Source organism: Sylvia atricapilla, chromosome 1 (assembly GCF_009819655.1).
Source record: "Sylvia atricapilla isolate bSylAtr1 chromosome 1, bSylAtr1.pri, whole genome shotgun sequence".
Taxonomy (NCBI): Eukaryota; Metazoa; Chordata; class Aves; order Passeriformes; family Sylviidae; genus Sylvia; species Sylvia atricapilla.
In genome coordinates, this window is record NC_089140.1 from 118,643,806 (window position 1) to 118,663,687 (window position 19,882).

At 37.4% G+C, this 19,882-nt stretch overlaps 1 protein-coding gene across 1 annotated transcript in view; it reads right to left on the bottom strand.

Moving 5' to 3' along the window:
- The window catches only part of ARFGEF1 (ADP ribosylation factor guanine nucleotide exchange factor 1), an 85,891-nt gene that overhangs the window by 35,697 nt on the left and 30,312 nt on the right, over nt 1–19,882 (bottom strand). Inside the window, 8 exon segments of the mRNA XM_066332061.1 lie at nt 40–139; nt 4,144–4,378; nt 7,772–7,905; nt 8,985–9,148; nt 9,795–9,908; nt 10,410–10,683; nt 11,392–11,571; nt 18,992–19,138. Of these exon segments, the coding sequence (XP_066188158.1) occupies nt 40–139; nt 4,144–4,378; nt 7,772–7,905; nt 8,985–9,148; nt 9,795–9,908; nt 10,410–10,683; nt 11,392–11,571; nt 18,992–19,138 (1,348 nt within the window).

Sequence of the window (19,882 nt, forward strand, 5' to 3'; positions counted from 1 at the left end):
GATAAAAAATAAAATCAAGAACACAACAGTCCATAATACCTGCACATATCCTTGTCAGTGTTTGTATAACCATCCATTTATGATCAAATGAGCTAGTAGAAGTTTCCAAGATATACAGGAAAATTTCTTTGAAGAAAACCTAAAAAATATTCCAGGAAGAAGGAGAAAAAAAATCTATTACAAAAAAAGACACTAACTTCGATGGTCAAAATTCTGACGTAATTCTGAAAGCAGCACTTGAGAAGTGCAGGAAATAATAAAAAAAGAGAAAAAAAAAGAAGGAAAGAAAGAAATACAACTTACAGTTGATACATGCAAATTAGGAATCTGAATTATTTACTTATGTGCTTCTGCAGTGTTGTCCAGGTATATTTTCTGAGCATTCAAAAGCAGAAGAACTGGGAATAATGTGAAATCCTGAAGGGCAATTCAGCCTAACAAGAAGCCTAAACTGCTGTTAAAGAGTTCATTTGGGATTTTTAAAGAAGAGCTATTACCTCATGACAAAAATAATTTATCTACAGCATGATGACATTATGGCACAAACATAACAACTACTTATGCAAATCTGAAGTATTGGACCTTCATTAGAAGGGAAATATTTTGACACAAAAGAATCACTCTACAGTATTATATTATTGGAAGAAGGGTACCAGTTAGGCACAGCATACAGCAACTCCATTAACAGGAAAGCTACTCTTCGCTAGAATACAGATAAGTTCGCCTGAAATCATTTTAGTACAGATGCTGTTATTTGGAACAGGAACTATTTTACGCCCTCCCAATTAGTTCCTCACCAGATCCATCAGCACGATAGGCTGACTAATTCAACCAAGCTTGCTTAGCAGCTAAACTAAGGCTTCTTCCCACTTCTTCCCTGAGCAGTAGCAACTGTAACAGCACCTGAACTCAACACTGAACTGCTGCAGGGTATTACATCACCTTTCTGAACTACTGAGACCTCAGCTCTTCACAGCCACTTGTGACTTCCAAACCCACTACACAGTTTTACTAGAGGGCTGCTGAGAGTCTCAAGACACTCAACTTCTCCAACAGCATCACACAAATATCCAAATATATAACTACCCTTGTTCTTAATATTGACTGTTCCTTCATAGCACAATTTTTACAGAGATTTTAATGCATTAGCCAGATAGAGAAAAACATAAGGCTGCTTCCACTTCAAGTCATCCATGTGGGGAAAAACAGCAACACTGACTTTTAGGCAACTTTGGTGGTACGCTATTTCCTCAAGCAAAATGTGCTAAGAATAGTTACATTTTATTGATCTCTTTGGAGAAACAGAGGCACGCAGCACAATACCAGCTGTCTTAATAATGAAAGCACCCCTATGAAATCTAAGGAGCTCAAGACATAGCAATTCAAAGACTTGCATGTGCTTAAGCATACTTAAGCATACTAGACTGATTTTAGCCACAACTTCACATAAACAGAGAAAGACAAAAATTTAGTACATGTCACACTGTGAGTAACCGTCAGTTACACATTTGGTGTTTTCTGACTTTTTATTGAAAGACATTAATTTTATATACTCTCTGGAACCAGCAAAAATTATCTCTTTTCAGGTAGAAAATTTTAAAAAGTCACTAATGAAGCAGATAAAAAGATTTCAGGGACAAAAACTAAACCCAAACCTAAGCTAGAAGAGAAAATAGCTGGAAGCTCTGCATGCTACCAAGGCACTTCAGATCTTTATGCCTCTGAGACCAAGCTGACTTCTTGCTCGTGGTGTCACCTTTGGACAAGCATATCCTGGAATGAAGAACTTCTAGAAACCACAGTTATGATTTACCTTTCAGCTATTTAAAAATGCTATTTATCACTATAGAATTTATTGCAATTTGCATCACAGAGTTGAGACTTTGCACTTAATATACTGGAAAACTAAGCCAGAAGAGAGCTATTTATTATGTTTGGTCAACTAAAGTGTGAGTTTTAAATATTCACAGTTTTGAAAAGGTGGTACTGGTAAGTACAGCTAAATGACACCCCAATTCCCCTGATGTCTAGAATTTAACTTGCTGCAAATATATTCATTAACCCATTAGGAATTATTGTTAAAATACAACTAAGCTACAACTCAAACTATTTTACTATCAGAGGGCAGTGTTAGCTAGACATGTAAATCAACAGGCCATGGGAGGGTCACTTTCAACAGAATCTGAAACTATCCTTTTGAAACATGCCAGAAAATTCTTACACAGATGAAAAATGCAGCCTGAATCCCAAAATATATAGATTTTGTATATTATAAATCAGAGCATATGGCTCTCCGTACTGCTCCAAGATGCAAAATACATGTTTGTGAAGTTATCTACATGTCTACCCACATCTTCAGAATAACCTTTAGGATCAGTAGCTGAAAGAAGAATTCTTAGCTCACAACCAGGAAAATGAAAGAAAGAAGTTTCTAGAAACTGCTGTACCCCATACTTTGTAATAGATGGGTACTTCAGCAGAATCAAGTTTTTGGGTTTCCTATTCACAAGAAAGAAATGCAGCCCTGATATGTAGTAATGGTCCTTCCTAATTTAGCATACTCTAGAACCTGCTACAAAGTGTAGGGCATCCTATATCCCCTTTGCCTCATATGTCTTAATTTTCTGTTAGGGATTTGTGAAAGGCTGGCAGTGATAGAAACCTATCAAATTTCTTTCAGGGAAGCTGACTGCAATGGGTTCACCACCTACGTGCTGATTTGTGGAGCTGTCCAAACACAGCAAATCCAACACTTTCTGGGAGGCAAGGCTGTGGGACTGAGAACGGCTCCACCCAGTCTGTCTGATGCACCAAACACTGCACACGCACTACAGCCTTGTTCAGCACACAGTTGGCCTTGAAACTTTTCAAAATGCATCGTATTTTCAGGGCACATTCAATCATTTTTCTCCAATCTATGCTCAAACATATACTGGAAATCCTACTGTTTTTTTCCCCCAAAGAAGTATCAAAATAACCTGGTAAGTGATCAGAGCACAATTATTTCATGGCATGCTACTGTCAAAATGAAGTTCTTCCTTCAAAGCTGCCAAAACACATCAACTTGTACAATGACACTCACAGATGAAGATATCCCTGAATTCAAGGTCCTTATAACAGCAAGATTTATCAACATTTCTAAGCATATCTTCACATACTTAAGCTCCACATGGATGAGGCAATCTGTTGGCTTCAATATTCACATCTGACTCTCCAAACAAAAAATTACTAAAATAAACAGCAGGGACACAACTACACAAAGTACCACTTTATTCACCACAGAATTAATATCATTAACACATGGGACACCACAAGAGGGTATCCATGTGGTTGAACAGGATAGAGTTGTTCTGAGACGCTGCTCGTACCTTATGTACAAAGAGCTGATCTCAGAAACAAACCCTTCACACACAGAATCACAGAATATTCTGAGCTGGATGGGATCTGCAAGGATCACTGAGTCCAACTCTTAACCGAATGGCCCATATGAGGATACAGCTTCCTTTTCCCTATGACTTAGAACTGACCCACTGAAAATTCACAATGTCTGCCAGGACAGAGAACTTAAGTGCATATTTTTTGCAGTATCTCCACTTACAGTCCAAAGAGTCAAATGGCGTGCACACCTTTAGAGGAAATGAGATCACCTTATTTAGAACATATATTGACAGAGGTCCTGATAAGCAAAGGGAAGTAGCTACAATAATGAAATAGCTGGGACTTCCCCAGAGAAAGAAATCTGTTCAAGTGATCTCAAAGAGAGCCCACAATGCTTTTCACATCATTAGTTTTTATTCTAAAATCTTTTGCAAAACCATATATTACACAATCTTTTCCTGAGCGCATTCATTTTCTTAATTTTTAATACGCAGTGCTGGGCTAAGCTTTCTAAATCCCAATATTGAACACCAGTTGAGCTTAGCCATAAACCTACTGAATTCCAAGTTTCAGCAACACTATGCAATACTACCATGCCACACCCAATAGAAAACTTAAAAACAAGGAAAATCTGGCAAGTCTTACACAAAAGCTATGAGTCACAAAGGAAAATAAATTTATTTAAGCAAGACCAAACTACACAAATATAAGCAAATGTTCACTTAACACCTCCCATACATTTAATTAGAAATTAATGCAACATACCTCAATCTGCATCTTTAGATGAGTCTTAAAGTTTGACAGGAGGGTAAGAAATATGGAAAGTGAAAGTTCAAAAACTTCTGGAACTGATGAGACTCCATTTTTTGACAGTGCAACACAGAGGTACTGCTTTATAGCATTAATGAACATCTCATTTGTCCTGAAGACTGGTCCTGCATTTTGCAGAATGGACAGAAGCAACTGCAATGAAAGAATCTTCGATCGCAGTTCATGAGATCTAGAACAAAACAACGCAGCACATCAGCTCAGTGCAAGTCTTAAAAAAAACCCCACAACATTATCTTGAAAAGTCAATACAAACCACAATGATTTTGCAAGTGGAATGTTAATGCGAGAAACTCAAATTTGACAACCAGTTGCAGAAAGGTCATAAAACGATGTTTGGTCTTTTTTTTTTTTTTTTAATTGTTCATTTTTTAACCAAGAATGCAGGCAAGACCTTCTCCAGAAAAGGAAAAACTACTGTTGGACCACTCTTCGGCACCACGGGAAAGCAGCAACAAAAGGCAATGCTGCCCTTTTAGACAGAGGATGAAGGAGCATTCTTTTCCTGTTAACAGAGCTTTGGAAGACCCCATCTAAAATCCAGCCTGTCTACCAAACCCTCACTAGTAAAAGATGGAAATTCCTCCTCCTCCTCTATTTCCACCAACATGGAAAGAGAGCTGAAGGACTATAAACACAAGGCTTCTGCCAACACTGAAATCTCTTTTCTCAAATACAGCACTAATCATTCACTGGACCCAGCCCACTCTGAGAGCAGGTAAGAAACAAAACATGCCTATTTTAAGCATGGCCATCACCAAGTCAGGCAACTGCAGTTGTTGCCAAGTGCTCCACATTAACATTCTTACAAACTCAAGTAAACTAGAATTCGTGTCAGAACAGTGCTACTATTTCTGCTTTAAAAATCTTAAAATAAACACAACAAAACAGCGGAAAACCCCTCAAACCACACACGAAAAAAGCACAAAGGAAATCTGCACTATTAAAATCTAATGCAATAAATAGCATTCCAGGTGAAACCATTCTCTCCTAAGACTCCTGATAATTTCAAAAAAGGCTGTATCTCTTCTGAGGAGCAGGTAGAGACACAAGTGGCTTTCCCAACAGGACAGTCCACAGCTTTCGTTAAACAAGCACCCCAACAGAGGACATTTATGAAACACAGGGAACAAAGACAGGAAATTTTTCATCCAGTACAGCCCAGACACAGTAAGGAATGCTTCAAGCCATTCTGTGACAGAGTAGCTGGATATTTGCTATATATTGCAAATATGTAAGCTTCATTTAAAAAAAAAGTAATTCCAGTGTAGGTAAAATCAAAAAAGGTAATTAAGTATGTTGCAAATAAACTCAATTATTTCTGCCCAACGAAGTGGAATAGGGAAATCAATCTGCAAACATTTCAAACTCAAAATGCAATTCCAACAGCAGAATTTTTTTCTGAAAATGCTTTTAAGAAGAAAATAGCCAGTGAAATTGAGTGAGGAGTTTGTCCCTCACATTTCTCCTAACGTGCTACAGGTCAAAGTCAATCCAAAACTTTCTCTGTAAAGAGTACTTCAAGAAAACACTTGATGCTGGCACTGCATGGAAGCTGAACAACAATGTCATTTGATGCAGAAAGCTTGATTTTGTATCACATGGTACCAGGTGTGCAGACAGCACATGACCAGATCATACTTAGCAAAGTATGGAATGTAAGAATTTAAACATGAAGATAATTTCAGTCACACATAAAATATTAAATATTGCCTACTTCCAGCAAGTGTCAGCATCCAACTGAAATCCTGACATGTTGACCTCAACAATTTTGTATGATATACAAAGCCCACTTAATTTAGAACAGGTTTAAGGTAAAAAACAAAAGCCAGCAAGCAAATGCTCAAGCTATATTCCACCCCCATCTTATTTTATTCCAGAGAAAAGGAAAACAAAGACACGAAACAGGTTCCCAGAAAACAACATGCTGACCTTAATTCCCAGACTTGTGATTTTAAGGCAAAGCTTCAAGTTCAGTTACCTAACAGCTAAAATATTTTCATTACAGACTTCATAACAAATTTCACTGAAAATAAGATTTTTAAAGAGGCAGATAAAACTCTTGAAATGCCACAGATATCCAAGCCTCCTCATCCAATTACAGCATGTTTGTAATAGTTCAAAAAGCCATCAATGACTCAGAAGCACTGATAAATTCTAGGCACTACTCCAAATATGGGATATCTTCGAATGTCTTTGCAATCAATTTTTGCTGCCCTAAATGCCTTTTCTCCAATTTATTTCGTATGAAGAGCTTCCCCAGTTCTAATATGAATGTCAAGGACTCCATGGATTCAGGTAAGAGTCTCCGAGAGCCTCAACAGCTATTACTAATTTTACAAAGGCAGTTAATCCATTCAAGCCTTTAATAAATGGACAGCCTTAGTCTCAGAGTACTAACTAAAACCACAGGATTTTCATAGCATTTCCTGGAAGACACTTCTCAGAAACAGTAAGAAAAATCCTATGTGTAAGTCTTCATTCTCTAATGTCCTGACTTTCCACAGTACATTGCTAGGTAATTTAAAAACGTTTCTAGACTAAACCTTAAAACCCTTTTGACTACATCATATCTTTTCAGCTTATTAAATCCACACCACACATCACAGATTAAACTAAACTGTCTTAAAGCTACCTGCTTTAAAAGCTAGACTCGGAACAGTAAAGGTGATGTTTTTTTTAAGAATACCAGGCCTTTCACTGTCATCTGAAATCATACTATAGTTTCAATTTGATCTCTTAACACTCCTTAGAACAAAAAAAAGCACTCCCCTTGAAAATTATTAGCAACTCTTCCCAATAAAATTATATGCATATAAATCCCAGATCAGAAAGCAAACCTTTCTGCTGACACTTAAAATTTAATACTGGCACCCATTCGCAGAGGAGACTCCATATTTGCTTTACAGCAATTCTCTAAATGCAACTGAAGACATGGTATCTTCCGTCAGAAGAAACAGCCAAATAAAATCTTTGTTATGGAACATTTGTGTTTTGATTAAGTAGGCTGACAGAAGTGTCCAACTTGAAAAAAGAATCCATCATGAATTTATCATAACCAGTTATCCTCCAGATAAGGAGCTTATACGAAGATGAACTAGAGCTGAGGATGTGTACTGGATAGACAACTGTGCTGGTTTCAGCTGGTGTAGAGTTAATTTTCTATCCAGTGGGCAGTACAGAGCTATGTTTTGGATGGAGAGCAACAAGCACAAGATGAAAGAAATTATGGGGCACAACCAGCAACAGTTACAAACCTAGAAGATGCCAAAAGCAGAGCAATGTGAGCAAGACCAGAAATACCTGATCATCCTCTATAAAAACTCTTTTCAAAGGCATTATAAACAGCAACTAGGAAGAACATGATGTACATATAAAAGGATAGGTGTTAAGAAACATCTGAACAGGTATACAAAAGATGCATTAAAACATAAAAGCACCATTCCAAAGTTTCTATGTTCTTTTCACCATACCATTAGTTTCTCAGTAAGAAAACTCACAAAATTGCTTAAGTCATTTACTTTTGTTGTTAGATTCATTAAGAAAACTTTAAAATTCTACTTACTTTGGATCTGGTGGTCCATCTGACAGGGGCTTCATGGAGAGTTTACACAGTGACCTGAATACAAGGAAGGCATCCTTTTGTAAAATGTGGGAAAACTTAGCACCAGGGGTAGGTCCTGAAGAATTTCCAGATTCCTAAGGAAGTTAACATATTTCAGTATTCCATCTTGCATTAGCAGGGTGTATAGGGAAATCCCCACCTCCGAGCAATAAGAAGTTAATATATTACACAAATTTAACCAATTCACTTTAGCTTTATGGTCTGAAGACTAAAATGCAACATTCTGCAGTCCAGTTGAAATGAATGTCACTACTAAAAATTGCCTACTCAGTAAGAAGTCAGAATTAATTAAACAGTGTCATGAAATTAGGTAGGTCAAGTTTAAGTAGGGTAATTTGCAGTGAATTGCTGCCAGGCAATTTCAGTAGATAATTAGTTTAAAAAGACCCAAACACCTGACATTTTAATAGATCATTAATAGTTACCTATCTACTCCCAGATAAACTTGCTAAAATTTCTATGGTAAAATAAACACCGCTATTATTAAGTTCTTGCAATTCTGTATTATAGTTCCATACATAAGCGATGTGTTTAATTTAAGTCGTCCATTTGTATGGCCTACATGACTAAATTTATGAACTTGAAATTATTATTCTCAAACTGAATTATTCAGTACACTCTGACAACAGATATACTTGGTCAGCTGACAAGTGTATATAGACGTCTCATAAAACAGAGGGAGAGCATTTTTACAACTATTTTGTTAATGAAAATCAAATCCTCTCAGACATGAAACTCGATCTAACATCACTGCATTAAGATCAGCTTGAAATTTCTATTTGCTGTTTGAAAAGAACACACTAAAATTACACAGGCATGTGTATAACTAGCTCTATGCTTCACTATGTATATTGAATACTAGTTAAACAGTTTCTCAGGAGCACTTCGCAAAACAGGAAACTGAGTTCTCTTGAACAGTGAAGTCCATGGGAAAACTGAAAACATGCTGGGATAAAAAAGTCACCACATACAAAATTAATTCAGAAAAAATTTCATTTAAATAGTGCACTGAAGTAGAGTAACATGACTTAATTCTCAAAATTCACCTCAGTAACCTGCTTTATGGAATTATACAAATCACTCCACACAAGCATTGAGCAACATTTAAAACAATCCTTTTTTTCAGTATTTCTTAATTCCTATTTGCCTGTACCTGAGTATCGTTGGAAGAGACAGATAATCTGTCATCGGGTAAAGATGGTGTATAAGCAACAGAAATTGGAGTCCCTGGAATTCCATTTGCCTGAATGTTTTCACTGTCACTGCCATCCTCTAATGATACAGTTGTGCCATCACCACCCGAAGTCCCTTCCACATCTATCAGAAAAGATGTAAAAATTATTAACAAATGTTACATAAGATTAAAAATTAAAAAGGGCTTTTAAACTCAACATTTAAATACTAAGAAAAAAAATAAGGAGGAACTAAAGACAGAATTTACATCACATTACAGAACTATAAAAATTGTAAATATTCTTATTTCTCACTAATAAAAATTACAGTAAGCAATTTACTTATAACTTCACATTGTCAGGGTCACCACTCTACCAAGTTTCCAAGAAGTATGAGACATCACTCACTAGTCTGATAAACAATTTACAACAAACCGAAAAATATAATGAGACACAGTGAGGCTACTACAGGGAGGGACCCATTTCTGAAGTGTTCATACAGAAACAAAATCATAATTAAAGAAACAAAACCAAAAAAGCACTGAGAATTTGTATTTTAAAATAACATTAGTCTCCAACAGAAAGAGTGTAAATCACTGTATGAAATCCTGTCTGTTTTACTGTTAAATAATGCACAACTAAAGTCTGACAGCACAACTGTCTTCTTTAGCATGTAAGTCATATTTATGTGATGACAAATTTTACTTAAGTATTTGAAAGTGGTAAAATAATTCTTAAGGTCAAGAACCAGACCACAGTTGCTACTGACTAGACAGATATTAATATAATACCTCCAACTACTATGTTCACCATTTCCTGCACAATACTTTCTACAATTTCTTGTGCCTTCTCTTCACACTCATTGCTTTCACCATCATATGTTCCTCCATCAGCTTTAGAAAGATCTTTATAAAAAAAAACAAACACAAACAAGTATTAATGAAAAACTCTGAAATTAAGAAGGTATTTTGCTTGCACTTAATATTTCAGAATAAATGCCTGGATACTTCAAAAATAGGTATTTGCAGGACGTAAGAATTCCAGTGCTTAACCTGTAAATGACAATTAATCTACATGCCTATGCCAACAAAATACATCAATTTTGTATCTTCACAGACATTGAAACACTGAAAACTTGAGAGTTTTGAGACGTTATTCTCAAAAACTTTCACAGTAGTACACAGATGCAAAAAGAAATTTTTGATACTGACTCTGACAAAATGCAGGACTAAAGGATGCTCTTAATGGACAGTGGTAACAAGGACAAATGGGCATTTTGCGTTAGACAACTACTTGAAAACTTATGCCTGACTCCAGACTGGGAGAGAAACAAAAGACAATCCTCAAGCCTTTCTTGTCACAGACCTTTTCCCTCCCTCCATCAAACAGAAATACACACTGATTACTTTCTGCTGCTGTGGCTTGGTCAGCTTCTGTCTGCTCATTTTCAGCACTAGAAATGTCAGATCCATTTTCTGCCTCAATATCTTCCTGAAGGTTCTTGTCCACATCATTTGTGCTATGGTCAAGCTCTCTCTCATGGTCTTTGGACAGTTGATCGGCCTGTGCTGGAATATGTCTCAACTGTGGTGACTCAGGCTCATGATGGCTCACTGGAGACTGCTGGAGATGGTGTTGCTGTCTGTGTCTTTCCTTTTCCATCTGTTTGGCTTCTTGAAGCTACAAAAGCATTGCAAACACACAAGAAGTTCACTATCAAAATAAAACAATAAGATATATGCATTATTTTATAAAGATGACATCTCTATTGTTTCTGCTTACACAGTAACAGCTTAAGAAAACACATCTTTGTTTAATTAACAATAAAAGTATCATGGGATAATCCACTGCAAGAGGGTTGCTTCCCAACTAGGCACAGTTCAAACCTGCACTGTCAAAGAAGGGATGACCACACTACATAAACCATAGAACTAAGAGTTGTTTGCCTGCCCTATAAGGAAGCTCAGGGAGTGAATGTGATAATAAACAAGAAGTGCTTCGAAAAACATCAAGGCAAACACTTTATTTTTCGGTCCCTTGTTCTTGAACCCACAGTAAGGGAAGAACTTCTGTGACTTGTCTAATGGATTATAACAACACGTAAAGTCACACCAAAGCAATATGTTCTTTGATGTAAATACTTCTATTAAATATAGTAGACCACTATGAGAAGTTTAAAAACTGTACACCACCCCCATTCTCAAACTCCTTATTTTCCACCTATTTCAGAGTGCAAAACACAAGAAGAAAAATATCAGATACCAGATTTTTTTTCCCCAAAGTACCCAAGTTAGAAAAGCCAAAAAGTGTTAACAACGATGAAACAAATCTCTCAAGCTGGTTTGCTTTCACGAGGTAGTTTCTAGATAAAGATACTGAGATACTCACTGCTTGATTTTCCATACGTGCAAAAATGACATTCAGCATTTGTGTTAGAGTGGCCTTGGCTGTAGTTTGATTTATAAGATTTTTGCTTGCTAGGTAGATATTGTAACATGTTCTTACAGCCTGCAGTACTGTTCCTTCATGGATTTCTATGTGTTGAGATGTTACTGCAGTGAGCAAAGCCTAAATAAACATACACACATATACATTTACCAGTCAGAACTTTTATCAATCAAAAAGCCTGCAAATTAATAAATGCCAAAACTGGATTACTTCTACAACATATCTAAATACGTATCTTGAACAGCAATTTAATTATTCTTTCCCACATACTCTTGTAGCCATATTGGAACATCATATTTACCAGTTATATTGAACTCAGTGTTTTCCATCAACAGATCTAAGAATTACATGCTTCACAGCATGTAACAGCAAGAAGTAACCAACAGAGCCATCAGATAAGTAGATAACAGAAGTCATCCTTAAATTTTTTAGACACCAAAGAGGAAAATACTACTTTTAAAAGCCTGGAAGAGAAGCCGAAGGGTCCAGAAGTTATTTTAGAAATAAAAGTAAACGTGACGAAGACTGAGTAAGAGATTAGACAGCTATACTAAGACAACTGCCCATTATAACGGCTTTTTTTTGGTAGATGCTAGAAAATTGTGTTGCTCCCTATGTAGAAATTCACTTGTTTCTTCCTATTTGTGCTAATATCCGCTTCTCTTTAAAATAAAAGGCACATAGGCCTCTGAAAGATCAGATAACACAGAAGGTAAGGAACAAATTATCTTTATGTGAGGCAGAGGCAGGCTGGATTAAAGGGCAGAAATAGGACAGGGTTTGAAAACTGACATTTGTCAGAGATGTGTGTTGAACAGTGGCAGGAAAGGAGAAGAGCCTGGTTTGCAAAAGTTTATATTCATCACTGTACTCCAGTAGAAAGAATGAGGGAATTTTGAGCATTAAAAACTTTGACAGTTATCATTTAATGGGATGTTTAGGGTAAGATAGAACTGAAAAGCTCGTATTTTTAAAAACTTTTTCACCGTTAAAAACAAAAGTTATTTCAAGTTTTGGGTCATTTACTAATCAAACCACACCTCACATCTCTTAGTGGCATTGTCAGAACTTGTATACACACAAGGCACCAAGTGGACAAATAGTACCCATCACTCACTCAAACTCCTAACAAAGTAAAATCAGTCACTCTTGAAAACAAGCTGAACAAGTGGATCCCAGCCATAAACAACTATTTTTTCCAAACCACTACTGTCTGGACAAAATACAGTATATATTTAGATTTAGTTAATATTTCTTTCACTCAGTTACAAATTATATTATACCACTGACACATGTACACCCAGACACTTAATACACCAGTTTAAGAACCACCTACAGCTTTTCACTTGGAAGACAAGGTCACTAGCAGCCTAGCATTTAGGACACTAATGAAAGGTGCAGAGGGATCCAGTCTCCATCTCTGGTTCTAGTGATGTCATTCATAAAGTTAGTCCTTTGTGGCACCTTCTCTCTCCTTCTTAAATCTGGATGAGTAAGAAGCTGATACTTGAAAATTCAATTTTAACTTCCATCTCAGTTCAGTGAAGTCTTATGATGTTTTTTCCCTCAATTTTTAATAACAGAAAGTAGAGCCAGCTAGTAGAAAAGGTGACAAGGCTACAGATAAGACTACGTGCTGTTTTGTTTTAATTGGCTTTAACAGCTTGAATTTCCTAAGTCTTTTTCAGCATGCTTGCTATGAATAGTAGACCCTGGGGTTTTTTTCACACCACCTGATTAGAGGTGTGGAGGCAAAGAAATGCTTCAAACACACACTGAGACGTACCTCCTTAATACATTAATCCAAATTCACTGAATAGTATTTTCTGTGCAGCCTGAGGAACCAGTCTTTCTACAGGGCATCTTCCTGCTGGTATCAAACTATTCAAGAGTTTACAGAGCTCTTAATAGTCACTTCTCTGGGTTTGTTTCCTTCCCAGGCACTAGATCTGAATCTTAATGACTACCATACACATATGCAAACTGATAAGCATTTTTAGCTTTGATCTCTTGCTAAAATCTTCCATCTTCCTTACAATTTAGAGTCATCCTCAGGCTATTAGTCATTCTAACTTCACATCTCAGTGCCATTTCTCTTCCTCTAGTATGCCAATCCAGTAGAAATACAAAAACAAACAAGACAGGAAGTATATTACAATTACCTTCTGAACATCCTTCCCTCCTGACAGATTGCATTTAGGGCTCAATTTGATGATATGCCCTGGACAACATCACCTGATTCTCTATCATAAAAGAGGATATCATTATCACAGTGGCATGACAGCTAACTCTGAGAAACCACACGTTACGATCAGGAGTGGCAGTACTGCTCCTCCAAAACCCTTGTGATCTCACACATTAGAAAAATAGACTTTTCCTTTCTCATTTTAGAACTTTACTTTTCTCCATGTTACTTCCCCTTACTCTATGATCAAGCAACTACTATGTCCAATATAAAGAAGAAGAGAGGAGTACCAGATGAGCAAAGGACAATCACATCAGCCACCAGCGCAGCAGGATTACTCAAAATCTGAAACTGCTACATAAAACCTCCTTGAGAGATGGAGTAACAAAAGCTTTGCCTTCCTCCCAGCCACACTCTTATTAATCTTACTTTACAACAGGTCCAGAGCATGAAGCCACCTGTGCTACTTTAACAGCAACTCATCAATACAAGTAAAAATCATAGAAAACAAAAGCGCCCTCAGATGGTTCTCTGGTGCTTAGTTTTGGGGTTTTGTTTGTTTTAAAAGTGATTTCAGTGGATGCAGAGTACTAAATGCTTGCTAGAGCAAGGGATGGGGTAAGGGAAAAGCCTGGGAGCAAAGCCTGAACAGCAAAAATGGTTCTTTGCAGAGGTCAGAACAGCAAGCTCCTCCTATGGAGTCACAGCATTATGTTGTAACTCTTTTCTACCATGTAATGCTCAAGGCTTTTTGCAATTGAGTTCCCACTCCTGGTCACACTCAGCTCACCTGTTTCCATAGTATCTTCACTGTGAACTAAGAAAAAAAGGAAAGGAAAAAAAAAAACCCTACTTTATTTACTCCTCCACTTTGCTGCTCTTTAGAAACAGAAGGAAACCTTTGAGAAAGGTTAGTGCCACCTCATTCTCCTTCAGGTCTTGCCACAAAAGCTTTCTTTGTCACTGTCTTGGGTTGCAATGTAAGATGTAAGAGAGGTATGTATTCTATGACCATGTGTTAAAGCCAGGTAGGGCAGTGCTCTTTGTCTCTTCCATGACCCATCCCTCATAACTCTGGGAGGATATCTTCTGTTAATGGGCCAGCTGTTAAAACCAGGTGGGGCAGTCATCTTTATCTTTTCAAAGACCCATCCTTCCTCCAGGGGTTTATCTTCTGTTAATGGGCCATTGAGTCTCACTGCATGACTGATGAAATTACACCATCCCACTGTGAGATGCTCCCCCCAGTGGGAGGAGCCAAGCATTCCTACCTGGATAGAACCTGAGAGTCAGAGCACCAGAGCAGCCTCTTTCCATTGGCTTCCCAGAGGAAGACTGGACCCATCTACACCACCACTGGACCTTCAGAGGAAAACTACACCCTTCTACAGGATTCACTGCTTCAATAGAACCACATCTGTCACTTCAGAAGGACTACAGCCATGATTTTAATTGGACTGCTACCAGCATCCTGACCAACAGGGTGTCAACTTATATTCTGACTCGGTCAGTGTTTTCAGGTGGAGTTTTGTTGTTGTTTTATTTGTTTGTTAAACTACAGCATTTTTATTTTAACTTTCCTAGTTAAGAACTGTTATTCCTATTCCCATATCTTTGCCTGAGAGCCCCTTAATTTCAAAATTATAATAATTCAGACAGAAGGGGTTTACATCTTCAAGGGAGGCTCCTACTTCCTTTAGCAGACATCTGTCTTTCCAAACCAAGACAGTCACAAAGCCTGCAAAAGTAACAACAGTCAACAAGCCTTCCTTGCCCTGAAACTACTGGCTACCATCCTCACTGTGAGTTTGTTTCCTCATGCTTTCCCTCCAGTCCTTCATACTTACTGCTCTCTGTTTGGGAAAGACCCTACTGTTCTGTGCTGCCCCCTACTTACTGTAAATAAAGCTTATTTGTGTTTATAAACAACCATTAGATGGCTTTGGAAAAGGTGGAAAATCTCCAGGATAAACTCTTGAGTTAGATTATGGTATCTTTGTGTGCCACCCACAGTATTTTTTCTTTTAGCCTGACGCATGTTTGCCAAGTGAATTTTCTATTATTTACGACAAATGCATCAGAACAGTTCAGGAAGCATCATGCTTTGAGAGACAAAATGAAAGTAACTTTAAAAGTAAACTAAATTAACAATTATCCTCTACTAAATACATCCAGCATCCATCTATAACTCTGACTTTTGATTCCTCTCACACTGAATATTCTATAAGAACAGCAGTTACAGCAAAACAATGTGGCTACAACCAGGAGAAAAATTTTCAACTCAGTCAGTTTTTTCTTCCTCTCAGCCAACTTGGATCATCTTATCTTTGGAAGATTTACGACAGTACAGCTGTCATCTGATCAGCACGGGCTTACTTTGTCTTAATTTCGTAATTCAGTTGCCTGGAAACTCTAGAGAACTTGTAATAGCACATAAAACACAGTAGCCCTAGCTCCTCTCTCTAGTGTGAATTAGCTACTAGAACCACATAATTCTGTTTCTTTTGAGAAAGCCTACAGGATTACTTTCAGTAACAAATTTTTTTAAGTTAACTTGAAGTCCAAACATTTACTAATCACAAAATGTGTTAGTATGGACTGACTTTTGAAAGAACACAGGAAACTGAACTCCTTAAACCACAAAACAACAAATACATCAAATAACCTTCACAGATAAATAATTTTTTAATTTAAGTGACATTAAGAAAAAGGTCACTAAATAACACTCAACTTTTCAGACTACAGCTATTAAGCACACACAACAATCTCTGCCAAACATTAATAAGTGGAGCTGTAAAAGTACCTAGACAATAGCACATACTTTCCATATGGCAAACCAAGGAAAGAAAACACGAGTGTAAATAGTTGATATCATGTTCCATCCTGCCTCTTCATCCCTATTTCTTCTTTACAGATTTAAAAAAACAAAAAACCTCCAAACAAACAAACAAAAAAAATCCCCAAAACAACCAAAGTTTTGCCATAGTTTTAGTTCTTCAGGCACCAAAAGGCCAGAATAAATGTAAACAGAACTTCAAGTAAGACCTCTGCAACTGTCAGTACAAGTCTGCACTCACACACCGCAAGTACCACAGCAGTCATAGGAAAGCAAGCCTGGAGGCAGAGAGATTCAATCAAATGATGTTATTTCACGCAATTTGAATAAACCATTTCTAATTGCATCAGCAGTCTAATTACTTACTTTATTTCTGCCACAACAATCCCCACCACAACAACTACACAAGAAAGTTGCATGGCTTTGCATTAGAATTACACCAAATCAAAATGAACTACAAGGGAAAGGAAAAGGCCTATTTCCCAATCTGGTTCATCACAGAGCCTGTAGATGAAGATCAAGAGCATTACAGAGACAAGAAGAGAACATGCAAACTAAAGGAGCAGAGAAGTTAAACCAGCCTCCATCAAAACTACTGCAGGACATGACTCTAAAGCTTAGATAACTAAAAAAAGACAAAAAGACACTTCTTGGTGTCAGCAAGATGATTTCCTTGGTAGTCAGCAGAAAGGTATTTTCAGAATATCTAAGTGGCTCTGGGTAGCTGGGAACTGGCTTAAGATGACTCCAGCCCTGGAAAGCCACCCAGTAACCAGGAAACAGCACTGCATGTTAACTCTGACCCCATGATGGCTCCCAGATCCCAGAGTGAGGACAGCACACTACATAAGGGCCACCCATTCTGCATGCAGAACCAAGACAGTCCTCCAGAGAGGAAGGCATCCAAGTGATCAAAGTTCTCAGCTTTCAATGTGGTGTTGGTGAAGCAGCTGCCCTGTGGGAGTGTTGTTTATGCTGTGGGTAACAGCCCGGGAACACCAGCACAAAAAAGCGGGAGATGCAGGTCCGCTGCCTTCTACCTCCCTGATGGAATTAAAATTCTTCAGACAACATACTGATCACCAGAACCATAGAAGAGTTTTAAGAAAGAATATCCATCCTTCAAATCATATTGGTGAAGCAGGGTCCACATTCATCTCAGAACTGAAGAGTTATGAGGCCTAAGAGAATATGACTGACTTAGCATTTTCATTATTCTTCCAAAATCAAAAGTTCTGGTCTTTACCAAGGTTATTTAAAATTTTCAAGCTTTTTATGGTTCAGTGTATTGGACAAAGATGGAGTCAAAGTCAAAACAGTAGCCTCCACCTTCCCAGTTCTAACATGGTGATTAGCTATACCTAAGCAGTAAAAAAAATTAAGGCACTAAATGAGTGTACACAATACATTTTACAACTGTTGAAGAATTTACTTTCTCAAATCTTCTCCTGAACAGAAAGAGTATTAGCTCCAAAAGCCCCTTCAGGCAGAAAGGACTGGAATAAGAAAGCATTCAGAAAGACAGTTACAATGAGAGAGTTATAATAGTTTCAGTCACTGAAAGTTTAAATCAACAAAAACTTCCCTTTGCAGGATGAAAAACATTGTAAATGCTTGGGCAAAACAATACGACAAATCTAGAAAACAGCACCATGAACCAACATTAGTAACAACTATCTGCTGAAGAAGCGCAAAAAAGAATGGGGAAGGTTTGAGCTATGAAAAGGAGAAGAACAAACCACATTCTTTGCATTAATACAAGTAAATATAATCTTGCAAGAAATGCCTCAGGATACATATACACAAGATTATAAGGTAACAAACACTCAATTTCTTTTAACTAACTTAAACTGTATTCTTCACTGCTGTTCACCACTGCCATTCAAAGACTGCTGTTACAGGAACAGAGTACAGCATTTCCACTAGGCAGCTAAATTCTAGTACTTGGCATAGTAATCTCCTGAAACAAATACCCATAATTAATGGCTGCAATCAGAAAACAAGTTCCCCAGAAACATTTGTACAAACTCCACATGCAACATTTATATAAGCTGTGGAAACAAACCCTGGACCTTCTTCAAGTAAAAGTGTATTACACAGCAGTACAAAGCTACCATGGTAATGTCCAACTGCCAGGTCTAATTACATTTCATCAACAAATTCCATAACAGATTTTAAAATCTGCTGCTTAATTACCATTTCCCCCACTGGGAGTGCAGGATTGTTTGACAGTAATTCCTCACAATTAGAAACTCCACAGGTCTGCTGTGAATGAATTTCATCCAGTGGTCTGTGTACAAGACTTGAGGCCACAACCACAAGTTCACCCAAAATGCAGTGGGAGTGATTAGGGGAAGGGCACAGTATAGGGAGTTTCCATCTCCAAGAAACAGGATGAAGAAAATATTTTAACACTACAATGACATTTGTAAACTAAGCACTTCTGCTTTTGAACTCTGAGGTCAAGAACGTCTTCCTGCTGCCACCACTATAAATACAGGAAGTATTAAACACGTTACCTTTATTATTTGTAGCTGAACCCCTTCATCTGTTTGAGGGCCCTGAAAACAGCCACATATTGTCTCGATAATTCTATCAATTAGTTTTTTTCCTGGAGCTGTACTGTCTGGAGCATTCCCTGTCAAGTGCCCATATGCTATAAGTTTCTGGAGAGAAGAAAAAAGAAAACCCATGTGAATAAGAGCTTTAAGCCAGCTTTTTGCTATAATAAATAAATTCACTTGATAGTTCTTACTTGCATAGAATAATTAAAACCTTTTACCCCATGTATCATAAAACATCAAGGATTTTTTAACATATCCTCTGGATTTATTCCATTTTCACTCAGCAACTGCTATACAAACTTTGTCAGCAAGTTTAACATTAAAGGTTTTGTTCATCAGTTAGTGTTTTAAAACAAGATTCTAAAAACTAACTTACAGAAGTCTTCACATGCAGTCGACACACAATTGTTTTTATACCAGATAAACCACCTGCAAAATGCTTTTTCTTTGAGCTACTAGCTAGTGTTCTATTTTTTAGTGTTTCTTCTGGTTTTAAGTGTTCCAGTATCCTTTGCTTTCCCTAGGCCTTCAATACTTAAAAGTGGAATTTATTACAAAATTAGCAAAATCCTCTTCTGAACACTTTAGGCACAGGAGTATTTGTAAATCCCCATGCTACAGAGAGTAGCATCATGGTACGAGAGCAGGCCAGGCACACACGCCAGTGACTGCAAACTGAGTTCACTGCTGGGATGCTCTGGAGGAGTGAATGGCTAAATACAGTGCTGCAGAATTTCTTCTGAAAACATTACAGGAGCCTCAAGAGTTTTGAGAGACTAGACATCTCAAACGGAAAATATTTTACTGCACTTATAAATAGCATAAAATGAATTTGATAATGCTATA